This window comes from Brassica napus, chromosome A3, assembly GCF_020379485.1.
Source record: "Brassica napus cultivar Da-Ae chromosome A3, Da-Ae, whole genome shotgun sequence".
Taxonomy (NCBI): Eukaryota; Viridiplantae; Streptophyta; class Magnoliopsida; order Brassicales; family Brassicaceae; genus Brassica; species Brassica napus.
Genome location: NC_063436.1, coordinates 5303602 through 5325302, shown reverse-complemented (window position 1 = coordinate 5325302; position 21701 = coordinate 5303602). Strand labels below are relative to the sequence as shown.

The 21701-nt window shown below is 35.5% G+C and overlaps 4 protein-coding genes across 4 annotated transcripts; 2 read left to right on the top strand and 2 right to left on the bottom strand.

Annotated features, from left to right (window-relative positions):
* Positions 1–836: 836 nt before the first annotated feature.
* LOC106436524 (U-box domain-containing protein 34) lies at positions 837–4358 on the top strand. The gene is made up of 9 exons (XM_013877490.3): positions 837–1123; positions 1199–1320; positions 1402–1517; positions 1877–1992; positions 2081–2382; positions 2474–2575; positions 2641–3069; positions 3143–3892; positions 3971–4358. The coding sequence occupies exons 1-9, from the start codon at positions 910–912 to the stop codon at positions 4184–4186; spliced, it is 2367 nt and encodes a 788-aa protein (XP_013732944.2). The 5' UTR covers positions 837–909; the 3' UTR covers positions 4187–4358.
* A 36-nt stretch (positions 4359–4394) lies between these two features.
* BNAA03G10440D (glyoxylase I 4) lies at positions 4395–5602 on the bottom strand. The gene is made up of 4 exons (XM_013877497.3): positions 5368–5602; positions 5081–5237; positions 4716–5003; positions 4395–4626 (listed from the first exon to the last, which is right to left on the bottom strand). Exons 1-4 carry the CDS (start codon positions 5413–5415, stop codon positions 4538–4540), a joined length of 582 nt encoding a protein of 193 aa, XP_013732951.1. The 5' UTR covers positions 5416–5602; the 3' UTR covers positions 4395–4537.
* A 1982-nt stretch (positions 5603–7584) lies between these two features.
* Positions 7585–11787, top strand: LOC106441581 (auxin efflux carrier component 2-like). The gene is made up of 9 exons (XM_048772874.1): positions 7585–7928; positions 8312–8614; positions 8920–9364; positions 9591–9857; positions 10235–10520; positions 10646–10731; positions 10884–11041; positions 11131–11207; positions 11449–11787. Exons 1-9 carry the CDS (start codon positions 7659–7661, stop codon positions 11513–11515), a joined length of 1959 nt encoding a protein of 652 aa, XP_048628831.1. The 5' UTR covers positions 7585–7658; the 3' UTR covers positions 11516–11787.
* Positions 11788–15673: 3886 nt separating this feature from the next.
* Positions 15674–18000, bottom strand: LOC106436540 (nucleotide-sugar uncharacterized transporter 1-like). Its single transcript, XM_048772860.1, has 7 exons — positions 17594–18000; positions 17371–17534; positions 17083–17291; positions 16908–17001; positions 16574–16740; positions 16310–16480; positions 15674–16233 (listed from the first exon to the last, which is right to left on the bottom strand). Exons 1-7 carry the CDS (start codon positions 17685–17687, stop codon positions 15951–15953), a joined length of 1182 nt encoding a protein of 393 aa, XP_048628817.1. The 5' UTR covers positions 17688–18000; the 3' UTR covers positions 15674–15950.
* Between the last annotated feature and the right edge of the window lie 3701 nt (positions 18001–21701).

The window sequence follows — 21701 nt, the reverse complement described above, 5'->3', positions numbered from 1 at the left end:
ACTGGTTGTACAAAGTCTTATTTCATAATATGAACACACAAAACTATTTTTTTTTCACATACGTATCCCACAATGTTGAACATCGTTTTGATCCAGCTTATTTGGTAGAGAAATTCTACGGTTGACATTTATATTTAAATATACGATGAATTTCGTTGTTATTTTGTGCAAATGCTCGTTAATCTTTACACTTTCTCTTTTTTTTTTATTCCTTATAAATTTTCTTATCGGAGACTGAGAATATCGGATAGTGAATATTGCAAGTGGTTTATGTGCCGTCTTAAATCATTTAATTAACAAGTCCTAAGAACAAGTATATGTTCGATGCATCACAGACAGAATCTTAGAACAAGCAATATATATTAGATAATTAAAATTTCTTAGTCCAATGAAAATTCTACTCACCCTTTATAAAAGAGTTGCTAGTCATAGTGTCATTTTAAAATTCACTATATGCACATTTATTCAAATGTAGTATATGCTTGGTAATGTCAACCCCTATAATTTACGGAACATTCTTTTAACGATTCCTTAATCATCTTGCATTTTTGACAATTAAATTAATCAATTACGTCGTCCCCGAATGTTATAATATATCAATATATAGGGGATAATTGTTAAAACAAAGACTTATGAATGTATATTTAATTTTGTCTGAAATTAATACTCATCTCAAATTGCAGATTTATTAGGTCTAATCTGTTAAAACCAAAACAAAAACGTACAATCGTAAATTTAACCTAAATATAAGCCCCATAATAACAAAAACCGTAAATAAATTTTCGAAAAAGACTTTTCTAATAAAGTAGGCGCTTTAATTTATTAGCTTTCACGAGTCAATAAATACATCACCAAACCAAACTAAACTTTTCTTCAATCCATAAAAGTCAAAATCGAGAAGAAAGTTTCATGGTGGTGATGTCGAACAAGTTCTTCGAATCGATCGGCGGAGCTCCGGCTTACTCCATGGTAGCCGTCGCGGTCAAAGGATCCGTCGGCGACGCAGTAGGAGGAGCTGCTAGCCGCCGCGCTCTTCGCTGGACCGTCGAGAATCTCCTCCCCAACGTCGATCGGTTAGTTCTAGTTCACGTCATGCCTAACGTCACCACTATTCCATCTCCTTGTAAGTCGATCTCTCAGTATCGTCCATTTCGTGATTTCACGAGATCTCACCGTTGATTTTGTGTTTGTTTTGAAGCTGGATCGAAGATTCGGGTGGAGGAATTGGAGGAGAGTGTTGTGGCCATGTATAAGCGAGATCTGAGGAAGGAGTACGAGCAGGTCTTCGTGCCGTTCAAGAGACTCTGCGGTTCGAGTAAAGTGAGTTTCTCTCTCAATTGGTTATTCGGATTTTTGTGAAACTGTTGAGAGTGAGTCTCATGGAAGTTTTTACTGGTTCAGGTTGAGACGTTGTTGATGGAACATGATGATCCCGCTAAGGCGCTTTTGAAGTACGTATCAGATAGTGAGGTTGAGTGTTTAGTGCTTGGCTCTTGCTCCTCTAGTTTCCTCACAAGGTATTGTTTCCATTTTGAGAGATTTGCTGAATGTTGTATCTGTGGAATCTTGAGCGCCACTCTTGAGTTAGCTTTTGGGTGTGAGTTAGATTCATTACTAAATGGGTATCAAAGTCCAAAGGATTCAATTTTCTCGATTGTGGCTTACTTATGGATGTCTAGTCCCACAAACTAATGCTGAGTGTGAGAGGGTGTATTAAAAGCCTCACATTGAGTGTTTAATGTGAATGAGAGTGATATATAAGTTTGTGGTAATTTTCTGTTCTTGAGATAACGCTCGGGTGTGAGTTAGGTCTATTACTAATTGAACTATGTGTAGCATGATCAAATTGCTTAGACGTTTGAATTTGTTTTGCCAGGAAAAAAGGACAAGAAATGCCATTAAGAGTACTAGGAGAAGCTCCAGAGACATGTGAGACATATGTTATCTGCAAAGATAGAATATTAACCAAATCAACCAATCAGTTATCTCCAGGTATATATATTGCATCAGTCCCTAGAATTTCACGTTCAGTGATCTAAAATGTGAATTCAAGATAATGAATCTATTACACTTTCGCCAGATTCATCATCTAGTTTCCGTATACCACAAGGAGCAGAAGCTTATACAGAAACTTTCAGCCGCACACGCTCAGATAAGACCGGCTTGTCTGCTTCATCCATGTCATCCTCAGGCAGGAAGCATGCTCGAAGGCCTGCCTCTTTGCCGCATAGTAATCCAGTCTCTCGAGTGTTTTCTGATGCACAATCTTCCACTGACATCTGTTTGGTCGATGACGAACACACCCGTTCTGTTATTAGACATAGTCTTGTCTCCGGTAATAAAATGCAGTTGAATCCTGGAGCTAACATAAAAACACCAAAGGTAAAAGCACTTCACGTTTACGTTTTTTACCCACTCTGTTGCGTGGATTCTGTGATTGTAATCTCAAGACCTGTTTTTTTTTTTTTTGCAGTCTGATGTTAAGTCTGAAGTAGCGCAGCTAAGGAAAGAAGTAGAAACCACTCTTTCCATGTACAAGCAAGCTTGTGAAGAGCTAGTTCATAAACAAACACAGGTACAAGCTTGTCTTCAGTCATTTAATTGATTCATAAACTAAACCAACCCACATTGTGATCTCAGGTCAAGTCTCTTTCCTCTGAGTGTATTAAAGAAACGAGAAGGGTCATAACTGCTCTGGAAAAGGAAGAAATGCTGAGAAAAGCAGCAGCAGAAGAGAAAGAAAAGCATCTAAAAGCCGTAAAAGAAGTCCAAGAAGCAAAATCAATGCTAGCCAAAGAGTTCTGCGAGAGGCAACTAGCCGAGCTAAGCGCTCTCAAGCAATCCATAGAGAAACAGAAAGTCATCGACCAGCTCTTCCTGAAAGACGGGCGATACAGAAGGTACACAAAAGAAGAAATAGCTGCAGCTACAGATAACTTCTCTTCCCGTAAAATAATCGGTGAAGGAGGATACGGAAAAGTATACAAATGCAGTCTCGATCACACCCCGGTGGCTCTCAAAGTTCTCAAACCAGATTCAATCGAGAAGAAAGAAGAATTTTTAAGAGAGGTAAGTTACAAACTAAACAGCCTTTTAATTCTCTTAAGATCTCTGAAATAACCTGTCCAATTATACTTTACAGATCTCTGTCTTAAGCCAGCTTCGACATCCTCATGTTGTCCTTCTCCTCGGTGCCTGTCCTGATAATGGCTGCCTTGTCTATGAGTACATGGAGAACGGTAGCTTAGATGCTCACATCTCTCCCAAAAAAGGGAAACCATCTCTCTCATGGTTCATAAGACTCAGAATCATCTACGAAACTGCATGCGGCTTAGCTTTCCTCCACAACTCAAAACCCGAGCCAATCGTCCACCGTGACCTCAAGCCAGGAAACATCCTCTTAGACAGAAACTTCGTTAGCAAAATAGGCGACGTTGGACTCGCCAAACTCATGTCAGAAGAGTCACCAGACAGCGTCACGGTTTACAGAAACTCGATCATCGCCGGTACGCTCTACTACATGGACCCTGAGTACCAGAGAACCGGGACCATCAGACCGAAGTCGGATCTTTACGCATTTGGAATCATAATCCTCCAGCTTTTGACCGCCAGGCATCCCAACGGTCTTCTTTTCTGCGTTGAGGACGCGGTGAAGAGAGGCTGTTTCGGAGATATGTTGGATGGATCGGTCAGAGACTGGCCCATGGCCGAAGCGGAAGAGCTGGCTCGTATCGCGATCAAGTGTTCGCAGCTCAAGTGTAGAGACAGACCGGATCTTGATACACAAGTCTTGCCTGCTCTCAAACGGATACTTGAATCTGCAAATGAGAGACTCAAGATAGAACAAGATAACGTACGACCACCAAGTCACTATTATTGTCCAATTCTTAAGGTAAAACCGAAGACAACGACCATATGATTATCTCACAAGAAACACAATACTTAAATGGTTCAGGTTTAAAATTTGCAGGAGATAATGGAAGATCCATATATAGCAGCTGATGGATTCACGTACGAAGGAAGAGCGATAAGAGCTTGGATTCAACATAATCAAAATGTATCTCCTGTGACTAAACATCGGCTCAAACATTGCGATCTCACACCAAACCATACACTCAAATCAGCTATACAAGAGTGGCGATCTCGTTCGCGCTTAGACCTCTCTACTACTCTTGGCTCCTTTTGATCACAAACATATATATCTATAATAGTTTAATTTGTATATATACTAAATACCCTGAAACTTGTTTGAATCGTGTGGTTCATCATCATCATGTCTGTCTGTAACTTCAACCAGTTTATGTTCTCTTGTGTTGTGGTAAAAAAAAAAAGAGTAAACTATATTTACAAGTTAGGAATTGTGGTTTCGTCTTAGTGTTCAACTCACACATGAATACTTTTCATATTCTTCTTATCTTTTACTTTTGGTTTGATTGTAATGTTCAGATACATTTAATGGATATAAATAAAAAGGTAGGATGGTTAATGGAATTGATCCTAACACAATTCGGAGGTGAGACTTGAGCAGTATCGAATATCAAACTTGAGTAAACTCAAGAGCGTTTGTGTCTGGATCACGAGTGAATATCGCTGGCCTCCCTGACTTACTCATCGTATACGCAATCCCTGCACACAAACAAACCATCTTCATTTTGGAGCAAACAAATAAAAAAAAACATCCTTAATTGAAAGATAAGAAAGAAGTATACACATACCAGCTTTATCCAGAATCTCTTTCAGAACTGAAACATCTCGGATTGCGATACAAGCATGTCTATCTCGACCACCGTGCTCGGGTCTACCAGTTAATGGATCAGGATTTGGAAGCTCCATTAGATGAATCATCTCTGAACCTACCCATAACCATGCTCCTCTATATGGAAGCTTATCGTGTGGCCTTGCCTCATTGATCTCAAGGCCTAGAGTGTTCTGGTAAAACTCAAGTGACCGTTCTAGGTTTTCACACAGCAGACCAACATGGTGAACCCCTACAACTCCATAATCTAAGTACCAAACACAACCAAAAAATTACAAAACGGCACGGTTTAATCCAAGATTAAGGTTGTAAGATTTTAGTTACCGGTTTTGTTGTTAAGCTCTTTCTCTTCTGTAACCACACTAGTCCCTTGTGCTTGATTAGCTTTAACTCCACGTAACCTAATGTTAAGCTTCTCTTTTCTCAGACTCTTGTTGTGAAAGTCAAGTCGTTCTTTTGTGGAGAGATTCGTGCAGGTCACCTTCCAGTTACCAAAACGATTCATCATCAGTCACAATCCTAATTTCTCATCTCAATTTCAATTAATTAAAAACTGAGCACAAAATTAGCGTCTTAAGAACTATGAGTGACTGAAGAAGCTTGAGTGTTACCTTTGGTCGTAGGTCTAGTGAAATTGAAGGTCTGAAAATAGACGCCATTCAAGAGAAACTTCAATGTCTGTTTTTTTAAGACTCAACACACAAGAGATTCGTGCCTCTGCAAAATGTAAACTCATATTTCTTATTTTATTTTTATTTTACGTGTCAAGAATATTGACGAGTTCAAAAGAACCTAAGCCGCAGATTAAAGGTAAGGTCAGTGAGAAGATTGTGACATCTGTGTTGATCCTCATTGATGGATGATTTATTTTGGTACTATTTACACAAATATCTGTCCATCATCACATGTGAAAACCAATTTTGTATTGTCTACTGGAATTAATTGTTTCAACAACAGCATCTAAGTCAGTTCTGAATCTTCTGATGGTGGGTAAATCTCTTTTATAAAACCCAAAACAGGTAGTAACAATATTATTAATTTTCTGCTTAATTTTCTAACTTTCCTATCATCATTTAATATTTCCGACTAATATGTATATGAGATAATGTAGATTCCAAAGAAAAATCCCATACTGTTAAAAAAATTTCCTCCAAAGTTATTAATTTAAAATAAATTAAAATCATTTAACTAATCATAAAAATTTGTGACACAGAATTAATCAATTTTTAAATATAAATTTAATCTAGAAATATGAAAACATAATAATAGATAATATTCTGGTAAAAAAAAAAATTTCCTCCAAAATTATTATTTCAAATAAATTAAAATCATTTAGCTAATCATAGATGATATTGGTTAAATCTAATCTAGAATATGTTTTGAAACGTCATACATTCTTTAAAACATCATATATTTATGTGACAAATAATTGAACATAATTTTATTAAAGTTGAATTAATCTAAGAATATCAAAACATAATACATCATAAATTCTAAAGCATAGGAAATATTATTTTTAGCTTATTTTTTCTTTTTAGTATATTTCCATGGATTTCACTTACGTCAGTTCTAGTCCTTTTCACAAGGTAAAAAAAAATAGAATAAAAAAATAGAATAAAAAAATTACTTCTAGTCCTTTGGTTTTATCAATTCAGATGACCAGAAAAGGAAACTAACCGAATTCGGTACTTGTAAAAGTTGACAAAAAAATTGTATACAGTACTTGAGAGACTCGGGATGTTCAGCTTTATGAAAAATTTAAAAAGTCCACTAGGCCCAATCAAAGCGGCGTGATGAATACGTCTGCGCAATATGAAAATACGACAGTTTAAATATGAAAGCAAGGAGGCTAATTATTCATCTGGTCCGATCACCAATGTCCTTGACCATAATTAATAAAATCATTAAGCTTTCAAATTGAAGAAAGAAACATTATCTTAGAGTAATGAACATGCAAATTTCAATTACAAAACTACAACGGTCTAAAATTAAATTAATTTCGTCCTTATCAAAAACCAGATCTTTAATTGTATTCTTCCTGATTAAATATCAGATCTTTACAGAAACCGCAGATCGCTCAGAAAGTTTCAGTAGATGCCATCAACACCATGTGCATGCATCAACCTTCGCCGTATCAATAGCTTACACACAAGTTTTATTTTTATATGATATAAAATATCTAAATTTACCATCTAATACTTGTATATTGAAATTACGTATCTATCTCTATTTTAAGAATCTAACATTTGTGTTAATATAATCTCCAAAACATTAATTTCATCATATTATAGACCAATCCTCCTTATCCCAAGACAAGATTCCCTGTTTCTTTTTCATGTTTAAATATAGCAGCTTCATGCAGAAAAAAAATGCTATACTTGAGGTTCAAAATATCTTAAATCCTTTCTTATAAACTATATACACATACCTAGGGTAAGAAAATAATATGTAATAGTACGTGATTTGATCATTAATTGCGTACATACATATATAATTTTTTATGCAATTATATGATCTAGAGGAATACATTTTCTAAGGCAACTCTACAAATTTGCATTTCATTAAAACCAAAATAATTGTACTTTGATTTAGTATGACCATATTCCACAGTTTAAGAAGTTTGATTTTTGTATTAATGTTAAAGAGTTTTATTAAGTTACCAAGAAAAATATCGCAAACACGTCTTGGTTTCTATTTTGCTTAATAATATTCATTGTTTGAACACGAATCACATGCATTATTATACTATTAAGTATTAACCTTTATGAATAACACAAACAACATTAATTAATATCCTCTAAAATGAACTTCACTCCTCCATAAATACCTTATACCACTCCACAACCTTCTTTCCTTCTCCATCTTTGATCTCTTCTCTCGTCTCCCAGGGAAATAAATCAAAATGATCACCGGCAAAGACATGTATGACGTACTAGCGGCAATGGTGCCGCTATACGTAGCTATGATGCTTGCCTACGGTTCGGTACGGTGGTGGGGAATATTCACACCGGACCAATGTTCCGGTATAAACCGTTTCGTTGCGGTTTTTGCGGTTCCTCTTCTGTCTTTCCATTTTATTTCCTCCAATGATCCTTATGCCATGGATTACCAATTCCTCGCCGCCGATTCACTTCAGAAAGTCGTCATCCTCTCCGCACTCTTTCTTTGGCAGGCCCGTCTCTTATAATAACCTCTATATGCATATATCATAGCATGATAGTAAATTTACAAGCACCTAGTCTAGTTTCATTTTTATGTGTGAAGTGTTGGTAGTCTAGTAATAATTAATCTAACCGCATCTGGTTGGTCATTTAATTAGCTTTGAGAATGAGCATCTAGTCCTCTTTTTATATTCTTATTTTAAGTTTATAGACTCACCACCAGCATTTGATAATACAATGAAACTATAGTCTTAATTATCAAACCTTAATAGATATGAAGCTTGTTAATACACACTCACACACAGTTGTTTGATATGTTTTTGTTTTGGTAAGTAGAAGTTCCGGACTTGTAAACTAACATATGTTGATTTGTATTTTTGCTATTGTTTTTCAGGCGTTTAGTCGGAGAGGAAGTCTAGAATGGATGATAACGCTATTTTCCCTATCGACACTACCCAACACGTTGGTTATGGGAATCCCATTGCTCCGGGCGATGTACGGAGACTTTTCAGGAAACTTGATGGTGCAAATCGTGGTGCTTCAAAGTATCATATGGTATACACTAATGCTATTCTTGTTCGAGTTCCGTGGTGCTAAGCTTCTCATCTCCGAGCAATTCCCTGAAACCGCCGGTTCCATCACTTCTTTCCGAGTTGATTCTGATGTTCTCTCTCTCAATGGCCGTGAACCCCTCGAGGTATACGGATAATTTACACAAATGGCTCTTTGTATGTATGTCCAAATTAACCACGCGGTTAACTCAAGTAAACGAGAAACTTATTAATTACACTTGATAAATATAGTACTTAATTAATCAAATGTCGTTGTTGGGTTTCTATATATATCAACTTATTAGAAATATTTTGACTTTCATTTAGCTTGATTAATGGACAAAGTAGAAATTTCGAGTAAAGTAAACGGCATTGAACTTCCGGTTCGGTTATTAATTTGGTTCTGTCCGGTTTATTTCCTAGTGACTCAAAACATCGTTTTATTAATCAGACCGATGCGGAGATAGGTGACGACGGAAAGCTCCACGTGGTGGTCCGAAGATCAAGCGCTGCCTCATCGATGATCTCATCGTTCAACAAATCCCACGGCGGAGGACTTAACTCCTCCATGATAACACCACGTGCCTCAAATCTCACTGGCGTCGAAATATACTCTGTCCAGTCGTCTAGAGAGCCAACGCCGAGAGCTTCGAGCTTTAACCAGACAGACTTTTACGCTATGTTTAACGCTAGCAAAGCTCCGAGCCCTCGTCACGGCTACACCAATAGCTATGGAGGCCCCGGATCAGGCCCCGGAGGAGATGTTTACTCTCTTCAGTCGTCTAAAGGAGTGACGCCGAGAACGTCAAATTTTGACGAGGAAGCTTTGAAGAACGCGAAGAAAGGAGGTAGAGGAGCGAAAAGTATGAGTGGTGAATTGTACAACAATAACACTGGTACGTTTTTAAGTTTTATATAAATTTAATATCATTCTATAAACTGTTAGAAACTCGTCTTAAACTTAATATTTATCGGTTGACAAAAAAAACTTAATATTTATCGTATTTAAAATTTTAATATTGATTTTTTAAAAAACTTTATTGAAAATATAATATTTATGTTTTTTTGTAAGCATGGAAATGTAAATTTTAAAATATCATGCCTTGGACATATTTTCTTCAGTTCCGTCGTACCCACCACCGAACCCGATGTTCAAGGGGTCAACGAGCGGAGCAAGTGGAGTCAAGAAAAAGGAAAGTGTAGGTGGTGGTGGAGGCAGCGGCGGAGGAGGAGAACAGAACAAGGAGATGAACATGTTTGTGTGGAGTTCGAGTGCTTCTCCGGTGTCGGAAGCCCACGCGAGGAACGCTATTACCAGAGGCGCCTCCACCGATTCATCAACCGACCCTAAGGCTTATCTTCCACCTCACGAAAACCTCGCTTCCAAAGGTTAGTTGATCTTCACACTCATTATCATTAATTAATATATTTATTAATTAAGTTTCTGATAAGAGTTTATACGCTTTTAGTCGTTTTTGGAATTGAATTTGAGTATATTTGATTTATTCGGACATAGATGAATGAAACTCATCGTCCTTTTCTGTTTCCAAACCCATTTTATCCATTTTCAAGTCAACAGTATGAATTGATATTATGATCGGATTACTTTATTGAATAGGGCATCAATGCATTCAATACTAAAAATGAATTATATAAAATATACTATAATGTAATAGTATTTCGTCGAATAAAGGACATAATCAAATAATAATATTAATTCTTGAGAATAATAATATTAATTCTTGAAACCTTGATGATGATGACAGCGATGCACAATCTGATAGAGAACATGACGCCCGGAAGAAAAGCGCATGTGGAGATGGACCAAGAGGGCAATAACGAAGGGAAGTCAGGGGTAAATTCGTCACCTTACAACGGAAAGAAGGGCAGTGACGTGGAAGACGGTGGTCCCGGCGGTCCAAGGAAACAGCAGATGCCGCCGGCCAGCGTGATGACGAGACTAATATTGATAATGGTTTGGAGAAAACTTATTCGAAACCCTAACACTTACTCTAGTCTCTTTGGCCTTGCCTGGTCCCTTATCTCCTTCAAGTAAGTACTTACCATATATACAATTCCAACCCTTAATATATCTACATTTTCTTAGCCATTTTGCATAGATTTTTAATGGCGGTTTGCTTGAAGTTGATTATATATATAATGATTTCATGGGACAGGTGGAATATAAAGATGCCAACAATAATGAGTGGATCGATTTCGATATTATCTGATGCAGGTCTTGGCATGGCTATGTTTAGTCTTGGTATTGTTCGCTCCTCATCGTATATTATGTCATTTATTTTTGTGTTGCTCAGTTCTACTAATGATCATGGTTAACATTACATATAAGTGATAAGTCATTTATTTTTGTGTTGCTCAGGGTTTACTAATTTATTGATTGTTAATAACATATAGGTCTCTTTATGGCATTGCAACCGAAGATAATTGCATGCGGAAAATCAGTGGCAGTCTTCGCGATGGCCGTGAGGTTCTTGACCGGACCAGCTGTAATCGCAGCCACCTCAATTGCAATTGGTCTTCGAGGCAGTCTCCTCCATGTCGCCATCGTTCAGGTTCAATATTAATCTTAAAATTTATGACCCTTTTTCTGTAATTATCTCATGTATACACAATTATTAAGAAGATAATTTATATTTTGAAGGCTGCTCTTCCTCAAGGAATCGTTCCTTTTGTTTTCGCCAAGGAATATAACGTCCATCCTGATATTCTCAGCACTGCGTAAGTTTATATTTATTTGATTTGTCATACTAAGCTGATCGACATCTACGTATATACATTTGTTGATTAATAATACATTTCTATAAAAAATTATATTCCATAAATCTAACTGTTTACGGCTTTCCTTGGTCTGAAATGTTTCATTTTTCAAAATTCTCAAACTATTTTAATGTATATATCTTTATCGAAGCAAACTCATCATTTTTTTTTAATTCTAACTTAAATGTATAATGTTTTGCAGGGTTATATTCGGAATGCTGGTTGCTTTGCCTGTAACAGTACTCTACTACGTTCTTTTGGGCATTTAAGTTATAATCAAAACGCAATGGCAAATCAAAGGCGATCGATACGACCAAAGGTGAATTTTTAAAACATAAAGATTTACTAAGAAAAACCAAGACTAATTCATCCAGGTCAGGCTTAGGTGGATGGACCATGCAATGTCGCATTAAATTAATTTATAGCATTTGGTAGTAGAGATTTTAGTTAGTTCGGTGTAATTTATACGCACATGCATGTACGTGACTCTTTGTAACATTTATTAAAATTTTGGAATGTGCGTACAATAGTTTTTAAAATTTGTTTTTGTTTCTTCTGTTTATCGGTGATCGTGAATTATGTTATTAAATCGTAATAATAATTCAATCATATAACTAGATCGTGCAGAGCGTGTTTAGATTAGGTCATGTGCTTTTGTACATCTCTAGACCATCTAAAATGCATCAATCCTTCCAAATTCAGCCTTTTTTGCAGTTCTTTTATCTTATTTTCGTCTGTATGCGAGCGAATCGGAATATTCAATTGAAGGTTAGTCGAATTTTAATATATTGATGAGTAAAGAACAAGGAAACTTAATATATACTCCATCCGTTTCATAATACTTGATGTTTTGCCATCTTGCACAAAGATTAAGAAAATTACATTTTTCTAAAAAATATATTATAAAGATATAATTTTAAAATCAGTTAGCCAATTATAAAAAAGACTGTTAAATCTAATTGGTTGAACAATTTCCAATAAAGTAAAAGCTAACCTTAAAACCTCAAAACTTCATGTAAATTGAAACAAAATACTTCATCTAAAACATCATCTATATTGAAACGGAGGGAGTATGATTTATTTTTTCTTCTATATAAATATCCAAAAGAACATATGAATAATATATGAGGTGACAGACTGACAATTAGCAGATACATTGTATGTACGTATGAGGTGATCATAAATAAAACTTATGCACCAACATAAACGTATTTTCACCTCTAAGATAATGTTACACCGACGGTTCATTGAATGAAAGATAGAACTCGAGTGGATAAAGATGAATGTGTTCAGAAGTGAAAGAGAGTCCGGTTCTTATATAATATGGACTTTCAGAATATACAACTGCACTTCTCACTCTTTTTGTCTGGATCGATGAAAGCATTATGGGTAATAAATTATGTACTGAAACACATGCCAATATTACCTATTTCACGATTCCAGACAGATTGTGTAGACTTGCTCAATGATGTGAGAATCATTATTAAGAATGGTTAAATTTTTGTACTATGTAATTCTCAAGCTATAGCAAGTTTCAACCGGTTAACATTTAACCACGAATCCACGATACGTATTTTTATTTTCTAAGCTATTCCGCTCTATATCTGTTTGCTAATTCTGCTTGATAATGTATAATATAGTATTTTGATCAAAAAATGTATAATATAGTAATAAATACGTTAGAAAGAAGAAGACTATTGCTTTGCGTCGTCTGGAGTAGGCTGGGACTTATTATCCGAGATCCGGATTCGATCCGAGATCCGCTCCGGATCCGCTCCGAAAATAGAATATCCAGGGTGTCCGGATCCGAATCCGGATAGTAAAATTTTGGATCCGTCCAAACCGAATCCGAATCTGGATATCTTAATTTTTAGGTCCGGATCCGGATCCGTATTTTTAAACACATTAAATTTTTAAACTTCATTAGTATTTTATATTTGATATATTAATATTTATACATGAATTAATCTTATAATATTATATTTAGTTTTTACAATATTATAAACATATATAAATATATTTATAAATATTTGATCTATGTATTATATTAAAAAGTTAGTATTTTTTTTCAAAAAAATATTATTTTTAATTATTTTTACGGATCCGGATCCGAATATCCGCGGTTAATAGAATATCGGAATGGATATCCGAAAGCTATGAATCCAGATCTGGATATTAAATTCACGGATCCGACGGGATCCGAATACTCCGAATTTTCCGGATATCCGGATCCGTCCCAGGCCTCGTCTGGAGGCGTTGACTGTATGTATAACGTGAAAACGATCACGTGGGATATCAGAACGAAGCGATAAACGTTGGAACTCGCTCTCTGGTCGGGACGCAAACTGAGCGAACAACATGCCCACATGAAATTCAATAACCATTTTTCTTTTGCTATATAGCTGTCCTGAATTCTGACTTATCAGACGAGAGATATTTTTAAATTTTAAGCGTAAATTATTGATGGATAACAGAATAACATATTTATACTAGGAGCACAATATTTATAACGTTTTGAAGTTTACAGAAGCTTTTGTGCATAAAATAGGAGACAACATCTGGTCAATGACAGGCAATTGTCTCTTTAGAAATACTATAATGTCTCAGTTTAGTTTAGTTTTTTTTTTGAGAAAGGGCCTTCCTTAATGTTCATACTGTTTCAAATTTGATATGATCAGACATGAGCATGTTATAGTCACCAAATCTTGTTTTAAAACATAAGAAGTTTATTCACATGCGAAATTATAGTTCACTCGTTGTCATACAATTTAGGTAAGGATAAGAAAACTAGTATTTCATTTCGACGTGTTTTATTCACAGCGTAAGTTTGTATGGTCATTGACAAAAAAAGAAGTTTGTATGGTAGTAACTAACGTACTATAGTTTAGAGTTAGATTTTTTTTAATTTGATAAATTGTGAGATTTCCCATTCCTGCTTGTGCACACTCTCACTAAAGCAAAAAAAAAATTAAAAAAAAAATAACACAGAATCCAATTTGTCCATACATCTTAATATTATTCCTCATGATTATAATGCTGCTCGTAGAGCAGATTAAAAAAAAGACTCAAAATCGCAAATACTGTTGTCTGGACCTGAAAGATTTACATGAATATTTTTTTTTGTCTTGAGAACTCAGTGACACCAAAGTACTGAGCCTGAAACTAACTTCAAGATTATCAGTAGAATACCCAACTTAAGGGAGAGAGGATGGTGAGTGGGTTCAGTTTAATTTTTATTATTTCTGCTTAAGAGTAATCTTATCTCCAAGACTAGGAGAGTAAGAGCAATCCCTTGTGTATTGCTTTGGATACTTATGTAACCGCTCAGCTTTTCATCCGTTGTTTGTTTCTCGATACTCTCATTCACCAAAGCCTAGATCATTCAGATGACATTAGTTTGTTACATCACGCATTAAGGACGAAAAAACAAATGAGCCTCAAAACTGGCGCATTTCATTTTGTAAGTTACTCAGCCCTCAAAGCCTAGATCATTCAGATGACATTAGTTTTTTTTTTTTCTTCTGCCAACCTAGTTTGACACTTCCCTATTCTTTGTTTGTTTATAGTCTCACATCTTTCATTACTCACCACTAATCAATGAAGCACGGGGACGGCAGTTTGGTTCACGTACCCGTACCGGAAACGTTTCGGGGACACTTCCGGGATGTTGCAGTTCATTTATGGAATATTTGAAATGAATTTTTTTCAATATTATTGTATTTTAAGCTAATTCATTTACTTTTTTCCAAAAAAATAAAAGGAAGTAACATTTTAACTGTATTTTTAACTTTCAATCTTGTTTCTAAGTTTATGAACTTTTATTACATGAACCAAATTTTGATAAAAAATGTTTAACCATTGTTTTTATTATTATTATTTAAAATAATATACTGAATTATTTTTTACGTTAAGATTTTGGTGTAATTTTTTCTTATTTTGTTCATTATAGATAGCATATATATATTTATAACATATATATATTTGTCGTGTCCGTACCCATAATTATTTAGTTTTGCCGTTTCCCGTCCCCGCTTCCGTACCCGTATCTGTCCCCGTATCCGTCTCGGTGCAACATAGCCACTAATCCCCTTCTATCTTCAAGGTAACATCTGTAAGTTTTTATTTTGTTTGACTAAAATACGTATTTTCAGTTTTCTATGCATACTGAATGTTTCATTTGCTAATGTATTCATACCAATTTATGCAGGCAGGCAAGAAACATTAAAAATAGTTTACACTTTTGTTGAATTTAAACTATGAGATATGTGATTATATTTTAATAATATAAACAGAATAAGTTAGTATATAACTGTTGTATTCACCTGTCAAATACCGTATATATACATACAGAAATACCAATTTGATTATTAAAGTCTTTCTGGATTCTCATTCTGTTAGAAAAAAATTCCACAATATATAACTTGAAATAGTGGGAAACTAAATTCTTCATCTGTAAAATTATTAAAATTTTCAAAATACAGCACATATACATCTCCAAAACTTGAAAAAAGAAAAACAGAACATAACCGTTTAATTGAAAACACTTGCTACCAAAATGGTTTACTTTCAGGGATAAAATTAGAAGTTAGAATCAACACAGAAAAAAAGAGACCAAAAAGTTGAAAACACGAATCTAATAAGCAGTGAACGTGGAAAAAAAATCAATTAAAACTATACTAGAAAAAGAAATGTTAAAAGACTAGGCTAAACCGCGTCAGAGCCGTAAGGTTCAAGAAGACTCTTCTCATCATCCTTAAGCTCACTGAATCTTGACTTCTTGTCCAAAAGAGAAGAGGAAGAAGACGAAGCCTTAAGAGACTGGTTTCTCGTGTTAAGGTAAGTATACAAAGACGTCCCAATAATCGCCACAATCGCACCGCAAACGCTAACCACACCACTATTCGACCCGAAGATGTAGAAGTTCCCAAGGAGGAGAACACATGTCTTGAACTGTCCCAGGACAACGTGCGTGATCGCGGAAGTTGCTCTGCAGACAATGGACAACATATAAGTATTGCGTTCCGACCACACTAATTAACACTACATGAAAAAGGTTAACTCACCCGAGAGCTAAAGCTCCAGACCACTGAAGAAAGAAACCAAGAAACGCTGAAACGAAAATGGCGGATGTGTTGGCGAGGCTCCAGTCGAAGGACAGAGCACCCGGTGGATCCAAGAACGGAATCATTGAGACTAGAAACAAGAGAGTGATCGGCGTTGTCTTCCACATCAAACTGTTTAATTCATAAAGAGAGATGTTTGTTGATACAAAGGAGAATAAATGAAATTTTTAAACATAATAAGAATATGATTTTGATTTAACATACGCTAATGCAGTCCAATTCTCTCGCTGTTGCATATTAGACCATAAGATTTTGTTGGTAGCGCTAGGAATGATCCATGCCAAAGCCACACAAGCACCAAACAGACTAAACTGTAAATCTGTTACAGTTGCAACCGCAACTCCTACAGATACAACTGTAAGTGCAACCACCTGAACAAAAAATAACATCAGCCACAAAGTTAGTTACTATACCAAAGTCTTTCTCTTTGCTCCTAATTAATTAAAATTTTCACAAGTGATGATTAATTAAATTTCACACCCCTTAATACTCCAACCAATACGTGCAACTAATTTTAGAGAGAGAATCTCAGAGCTACCTTCATGAAAGAAACTCTCTTTCTATACCACAAGAACTCTGCAAAGACTATAGAAGGCGTGACCGCTATTTTCGCCATCTGGTAGAATCCAACACTGTGAAACAAAACACCAACCTGGTGAGAGAAACGCAATGAGGCTTTTACCGAGCTATATAAATATAATGAGTCACAAAACCTGTTGTACTTGAGGCTGACATTAGCGAGACCAGTAGAGAGCGACATAACAATACCAAGAGTGTAGAGCGAAAGAGAGGATGACTTGGAGGAAGGAGGTGGAGCGGGGAGAAGGGAGAATGATTTGAGAAGAGCCATTAGTATAAAAGCTACAACGTAGTGAATGAAAGTGAGGAACACTGGGAACTCAAAGCCTATGTTTTTAAGCACCTGCCGAATTAAAAAAAAAACAATTAGTTTTGATGAACTTCATCAACTAAGTAATAGAGTTTAAGAAAGTGAGAGTTACCCATTTGTTCATGAAGATAATGCTAATAGCAACGAAGAAGTTGAAAGTGAGAGCAACGGTTGGGCCACAGACACGGTGTGTCTGCTGCTGCTGCTGTCTCTTTGGAGTCTCCGGCGAACGGAACCTGTTGAACAACGAAGCTCGCAAGTCCTCTAAAGCTTTCCCTGAAACCGAGAATCCAAATCAGCTCAAACCCTAATTGAGTGAAGTAAAAAGGAAGTACCTTTTTCACCAGCGTCACTGTCTTTGCGTTTGAGAATCTTCTTCGCATCTTTGCCGAGCCACGAGCTAATCATCATCCTCGGCGTTAATAACATTGTTCAGATTCGCAACTTGAGCGCCGAGAGGAGAGAAATTAGAACTGACCCACCATAGCGATGGTGGAAATCGAAAAAGGGTCTCTCTCTCTCTCTGTTTCGATTGATTGGAGTAATTCGAGTTTTTCACTCAGATTAAGATTTTTGAGAGAGAAGAGACAGATGGAGAGGAACACGTGGCGGTAATAACGGGAGGATGGAGATTGATAAATTGAGAGAGACTTTTGTGTTTTTTGTCTAGATTTGGAGCAAATCACGGTTCTTCACCGACCATTAAAGAAACAGAGACGATGTCTAAAGAAGGAGAGAGTAGAGTAGAGTAAACGCGCTTCCTCTGTACATTTCCACGCGTGACTTTTTTAACCTTTTTTTCTTTTAAAACTGATTATATATTTATCGACCGCATAATTAAAGGGATGAGTCGACAGAAAAACAAAAGACCGACTGTCTCTTATTTGGCTTTTCGTCGAGTGATTTCCGTGTCCGATAATGAATAAATATGACCTGACTTGAGAGAATGTGGGACCAAATCTTACGGTTTCTAACGGTTATTCACCCTCCGTTTTGATCGATGTTTATCCTATAGTGTGTAGTAGATAGACTTTATCCCTAGTGTTTGGGCCAATCTAAGGCCTAGGTTGAGGCCTCGATTTAATTTCTATTCCTTTTTTTTCTTCTTACCACACATATTATATTGCCTTCTTAAGTTTGGGCCGATGCTCGATTCTATTTTCACAACCCAAAAAACAAAAATATCGTTTTGAACATGAAAATAATTAAAGCTTAGTCTTCGACAGCACCAATTCACCATCATCTTTTGGTTTGCCATATAGCTTCAGGTGTACTTAAAACTTAAGAGAATAAGAGAAACTTGTTGAGGGATCATCATCTTTTTGTGTTGTTCTCGCGGTCTCTATGCTTTTTTAATCCATTTGAGATGGTTAAAGAAGCTACTATGGTGATTCAATACTGAGAAATGATTTCAAGGTCAGGGCATGGTTGTTAGAAAAGAGATGTTTAGCTTCAGGATTTACTCATACCATTAGACTAGCTCATGTTTATAATATGATTTTGATAATATAAAGGCTAGCGTTGGGGTTCTGTTGATTTTTTCGATATGTGATTTGCGTTTGCCCATGCCAACTAAATTTATTATCTCGTCATCTTTGGATCACATTGTATGTGTGTTTGTGAAGTGAATTTCAAAAATTAAATATATTAAGAAACTGAAAAATCTTGAACCGAAGTCTAGACTAGTCTACAAAACATATGTAAAATACATGATAATTGAAGGAATTTTTTCTTTTTAAGACGGGAAAATTAATTATGTAAACTCCTCTTGTCAATATCAAAGTCAATTTTACTTGTTTATTTGAGATTGGTTGTCTTTTTCCACATGTGGATTTGATGATGTATACATTCTAAACGTATACAAGTATCCAAACACCTTTTTATCAGAGATTTCTCACAAAATTTTCAACACCTTATATCAAGAAACTCTTTGGTAGAAGCATACTTTGAAAGAACATGAAAACAACTGAAACTATGTTGGCTGAAAAAGAAGAATACAAACTTATATAGCAAAAAAGTATTATTAGGTAATATTTTTAATTGGAGATATTAAATGATATATATATTTTTCCTAAAATATGATATATATATGCAGCCTTTACAGCCTGTAATATTTGATGGCAAAGAAAATAAATCTGAATTTGTTTCTTGATGCGGCTCAGAAAGATATACGATTCTGGCCCACGTTCGTATACAAATTCTTCTAACTAGTTATCAATATACTACGTGCTTTGTTTTATTTATTTAATGTTAACAGTTCAGGATACTTAATAGAAATGTGGTGTAATATAGTTAGACTTGAGTCCAGTAACTTAGTATAGAACTGGCATACATATTATTAAAAATGTTATGGACCTTAATGAGAATCAGAAACCTAAAGTTTTATATAGGGTTGGGCGCAGGGGCGGATCTAGAAACGTTTTTAACCGGGGGCACAACATTAAAAAACAGCAAAACAAATGTTTTGATGGGGGCACATTTTCAATTTCCTTCAGTAAACTAACAATATTTAATCAAATCAACTTGTGCTACTTAAGAAAAAACAAAAATCAGTAGGGGGCACGTGACCCCATACCGTCGTGAGTACGTCCGCCCCTGGTTGGGCGTTCGGATATCCATTCGGATTCGGTTCGGATCTATTCGGGTTTCGGGTTTTTGGATTCAAAGATTTCAGCCCCATTCGGGTATTTCTAAATTTTGGTTCGGGTTCAGTTCAGGTTTAGATAACTGCATTTAACTTATTTTTTTAAAATTTAAAATTCATTATATAATTTAAATTTGTCAAAATCTATAAATAAAATTATATATTACATATAAATTTGAATGACATATGTTAAAGTACCTAAAATTAATATATAAATTGGTTTGTTTTAAATATTTGGATTGAGAATCAATAGATATTTTAAGTATTTTTGATGTTTTGAGTATACTTTAGCTATTTTAAACATGTATTTTTGACTATTTGTATATATTTTCAAGTATTTAGGAAAACTTAAAAATATCTTATATAATTTGAATGTTTTTAATATACGTTAAATGTAAAAATAATTAATATATACATGTATATAAATCTATTTCGGATATAATCGGATACTCGAAATACTTCGATTCAGTCAGGTTCGTTTCGGTTCTTTAAATACCGAAATTTTGAACTCGTTAAGATATCTAATCAATTTTTGTTCGAATTCGATATTACTTTTTCGGATCGGGTTAGGTTCGGTTTTCCGGATTCGATGTTATTCTCTAGTCCTAGTTTTATAGTTTGACAAAAAGAAACAAAAGAGTTTATATAAGCCATCCACTACAAGAAAACACAAGTTTTACGAGGGCAGTTTTCCTCGTGATTTCGTCGTAAAAGCAGTGTTACGAGGAATTAGCGAGGAAACCCGTTTCGTCGTTATACGTTTGTCGTAACGCATATATCCTCGCTAATTCGTCGTAACGTAGCGAGGAAATAATTTCGTCGTAAAAGCGAAGAAGAATATTTCGTCGTAAAGACCACGTAAAGCTTCCACGTAAGGACGTCGCTAAATTTCCTCGTAAATACCTCGAAAGCCATTCCTCGTTAAAGCCACGTAAATAACTCGAAAGTAAATACTCGTAAAGTAAACGTAAATATCTTGATAGCTTTCCTCGTAAAGACCACGTGAATTTTCCACGTCATTTCCTTGTAAACATTTCCTCGTAAAAACCTCGTTAAGCTTCCACGTAAAGAAGTCGCAAAATAGCTACGAAATTACTTCGTTTCGTTATTTTACAGAAATAAAAAAAATTATAATTAAAAAAATTATTTAAATTATTAATAAAATTAAAATTCTAAAAAAATCAAAACCAAAATATTTTATATATAAATAAGTTTTGAATTCATAATACAAGAACCGAAATTAAAAAGAACTAAGGGTCGTTAATCGCCCGGTAGAATTCATCACTCCTCGCCGTTACTTCCGCCTCGGCATGTGAGTCGTCGGTTGGTGACTACCTGGCTCACCGAACATCTCTCTGTAATGGGCAGTAAGTCTACCTTTTCGAACCTGAGAAAAAAATTTAATTTTTTAAATTTCCGTCAACAGTATATTTTCCAACATTATCCACCTAATCAACACTAAATAACATAAGATCCGTAAACTTATCTAAATTCCCTATACTAACCACCTAATCTACCTAAACTAACCAAATTAGAGAGGAATTAGAGAGGCTTACCATTGCAACGAAACAGGGAGGAAGTGGAGAGGAAGTAGAGAGGAAAGAAAGAGTGAGCGCTCGGGGTGTATATATAAGATTACATTCCGTCGCAAATTCCTCGTAATTTTACGACGAATTACAGAGGCCCGTGTTTTTTTTTACGACGAAACAGCGAGAGATTACAAAGGCCCGCGTTTTATTATACGAGGAAGTTACGAGGAATTACAAAGGCCCGTGTTTTTTAGGTACGAGGACGTTACG

Excerpts from the sequence above, each read along its gene's own strand:
- LOC106436524 (XM_013877490.3), top strand. The coding sequence starts at position 910 with ATGGTGGTGATGTCGAACAAGTTCTTCGAATCGATCGGCGGAGCTCCG. Across the intron at positions 1,124-1,198 it reads CACCACTATTCCATCTCCTT|CTGGATCGAAGATTCGGGTG; the intron begins GTAAGTCGATCT and ends TTTGTTTTGAAG. Across the intron at positions 2,383-2,473 it reads CTAACATAAAAACACCAAAG|TCTGATGTTAAGTCTGAAGT; the intron begins GTAAAAGCACTT and ends TTTTTTTTGCAG.
- BNAA03G10440D (XM_013877497.3), bottom strand. The coding sequence starts at position 5,415 with ATGGCGTCTATTTTCAGACCTTCAATTTCACTAGACCTACGACCAAAG. Across the intron at positions 5,004-5,080 it reads AGAGCTTAACAACAAAACCG|ATTATGGAGTTGTAGGGGTT; the intron begins GTAACTAAAATC and ends TTTGGTACTTAG. Across the intron at positions 4,627-4,715 it reads AGAGATTCTGGATAAAGCTG|GGATTGCGTATACGATGAGT; the intron begins GTATGTGTATAC and ends GTTTGTGTGCAG.
- LOC106441581 (XM_048772874.1), top strand. The coding sequence starts at position 7,659 with ATGATCACCGGCAAAGACATGTATGACGTACTAGCGGCAATGGTGCCG. Across the intron at positions 9,365-9,590 it reads ATTGTACAACAATAACACTG|TTCCGTCGTACCCACCACCG; the intron begins GTACGTTTTTAA and ends TATTTTCTTCAG. Across the intron at positions 10,732-10,883 it reads CATGGCTATGTTTAGTCTTG|GTCTCTTTATGGCATTGCAA; the intron begins GTATTGTTCGCT and ends AATAACATATAG.
- LOC106436540 (XM_048772860.1), bottom strand. The coding sequence starts at position 17,687 with ATGTTATTAACGCCGAGGATGATGATTAGCTCGTGGCTCGGCAAAGAT. Across the intron at positions 17,002-17,082 it reads GTCAGCCTCAAGTACAACAG|TGTTGGATTCTACCAGATGG; the intron begins GTTTTGTGACTC and ends TTTGTTTCACAG. Across the intron at positions 16,481-16,573 it reads GAGAATTGGACTGCATTAGC|TTTGATGTGGAAGACAACGC; the intron begins GTATGTTAAATC and ends TGAATTAAACAG.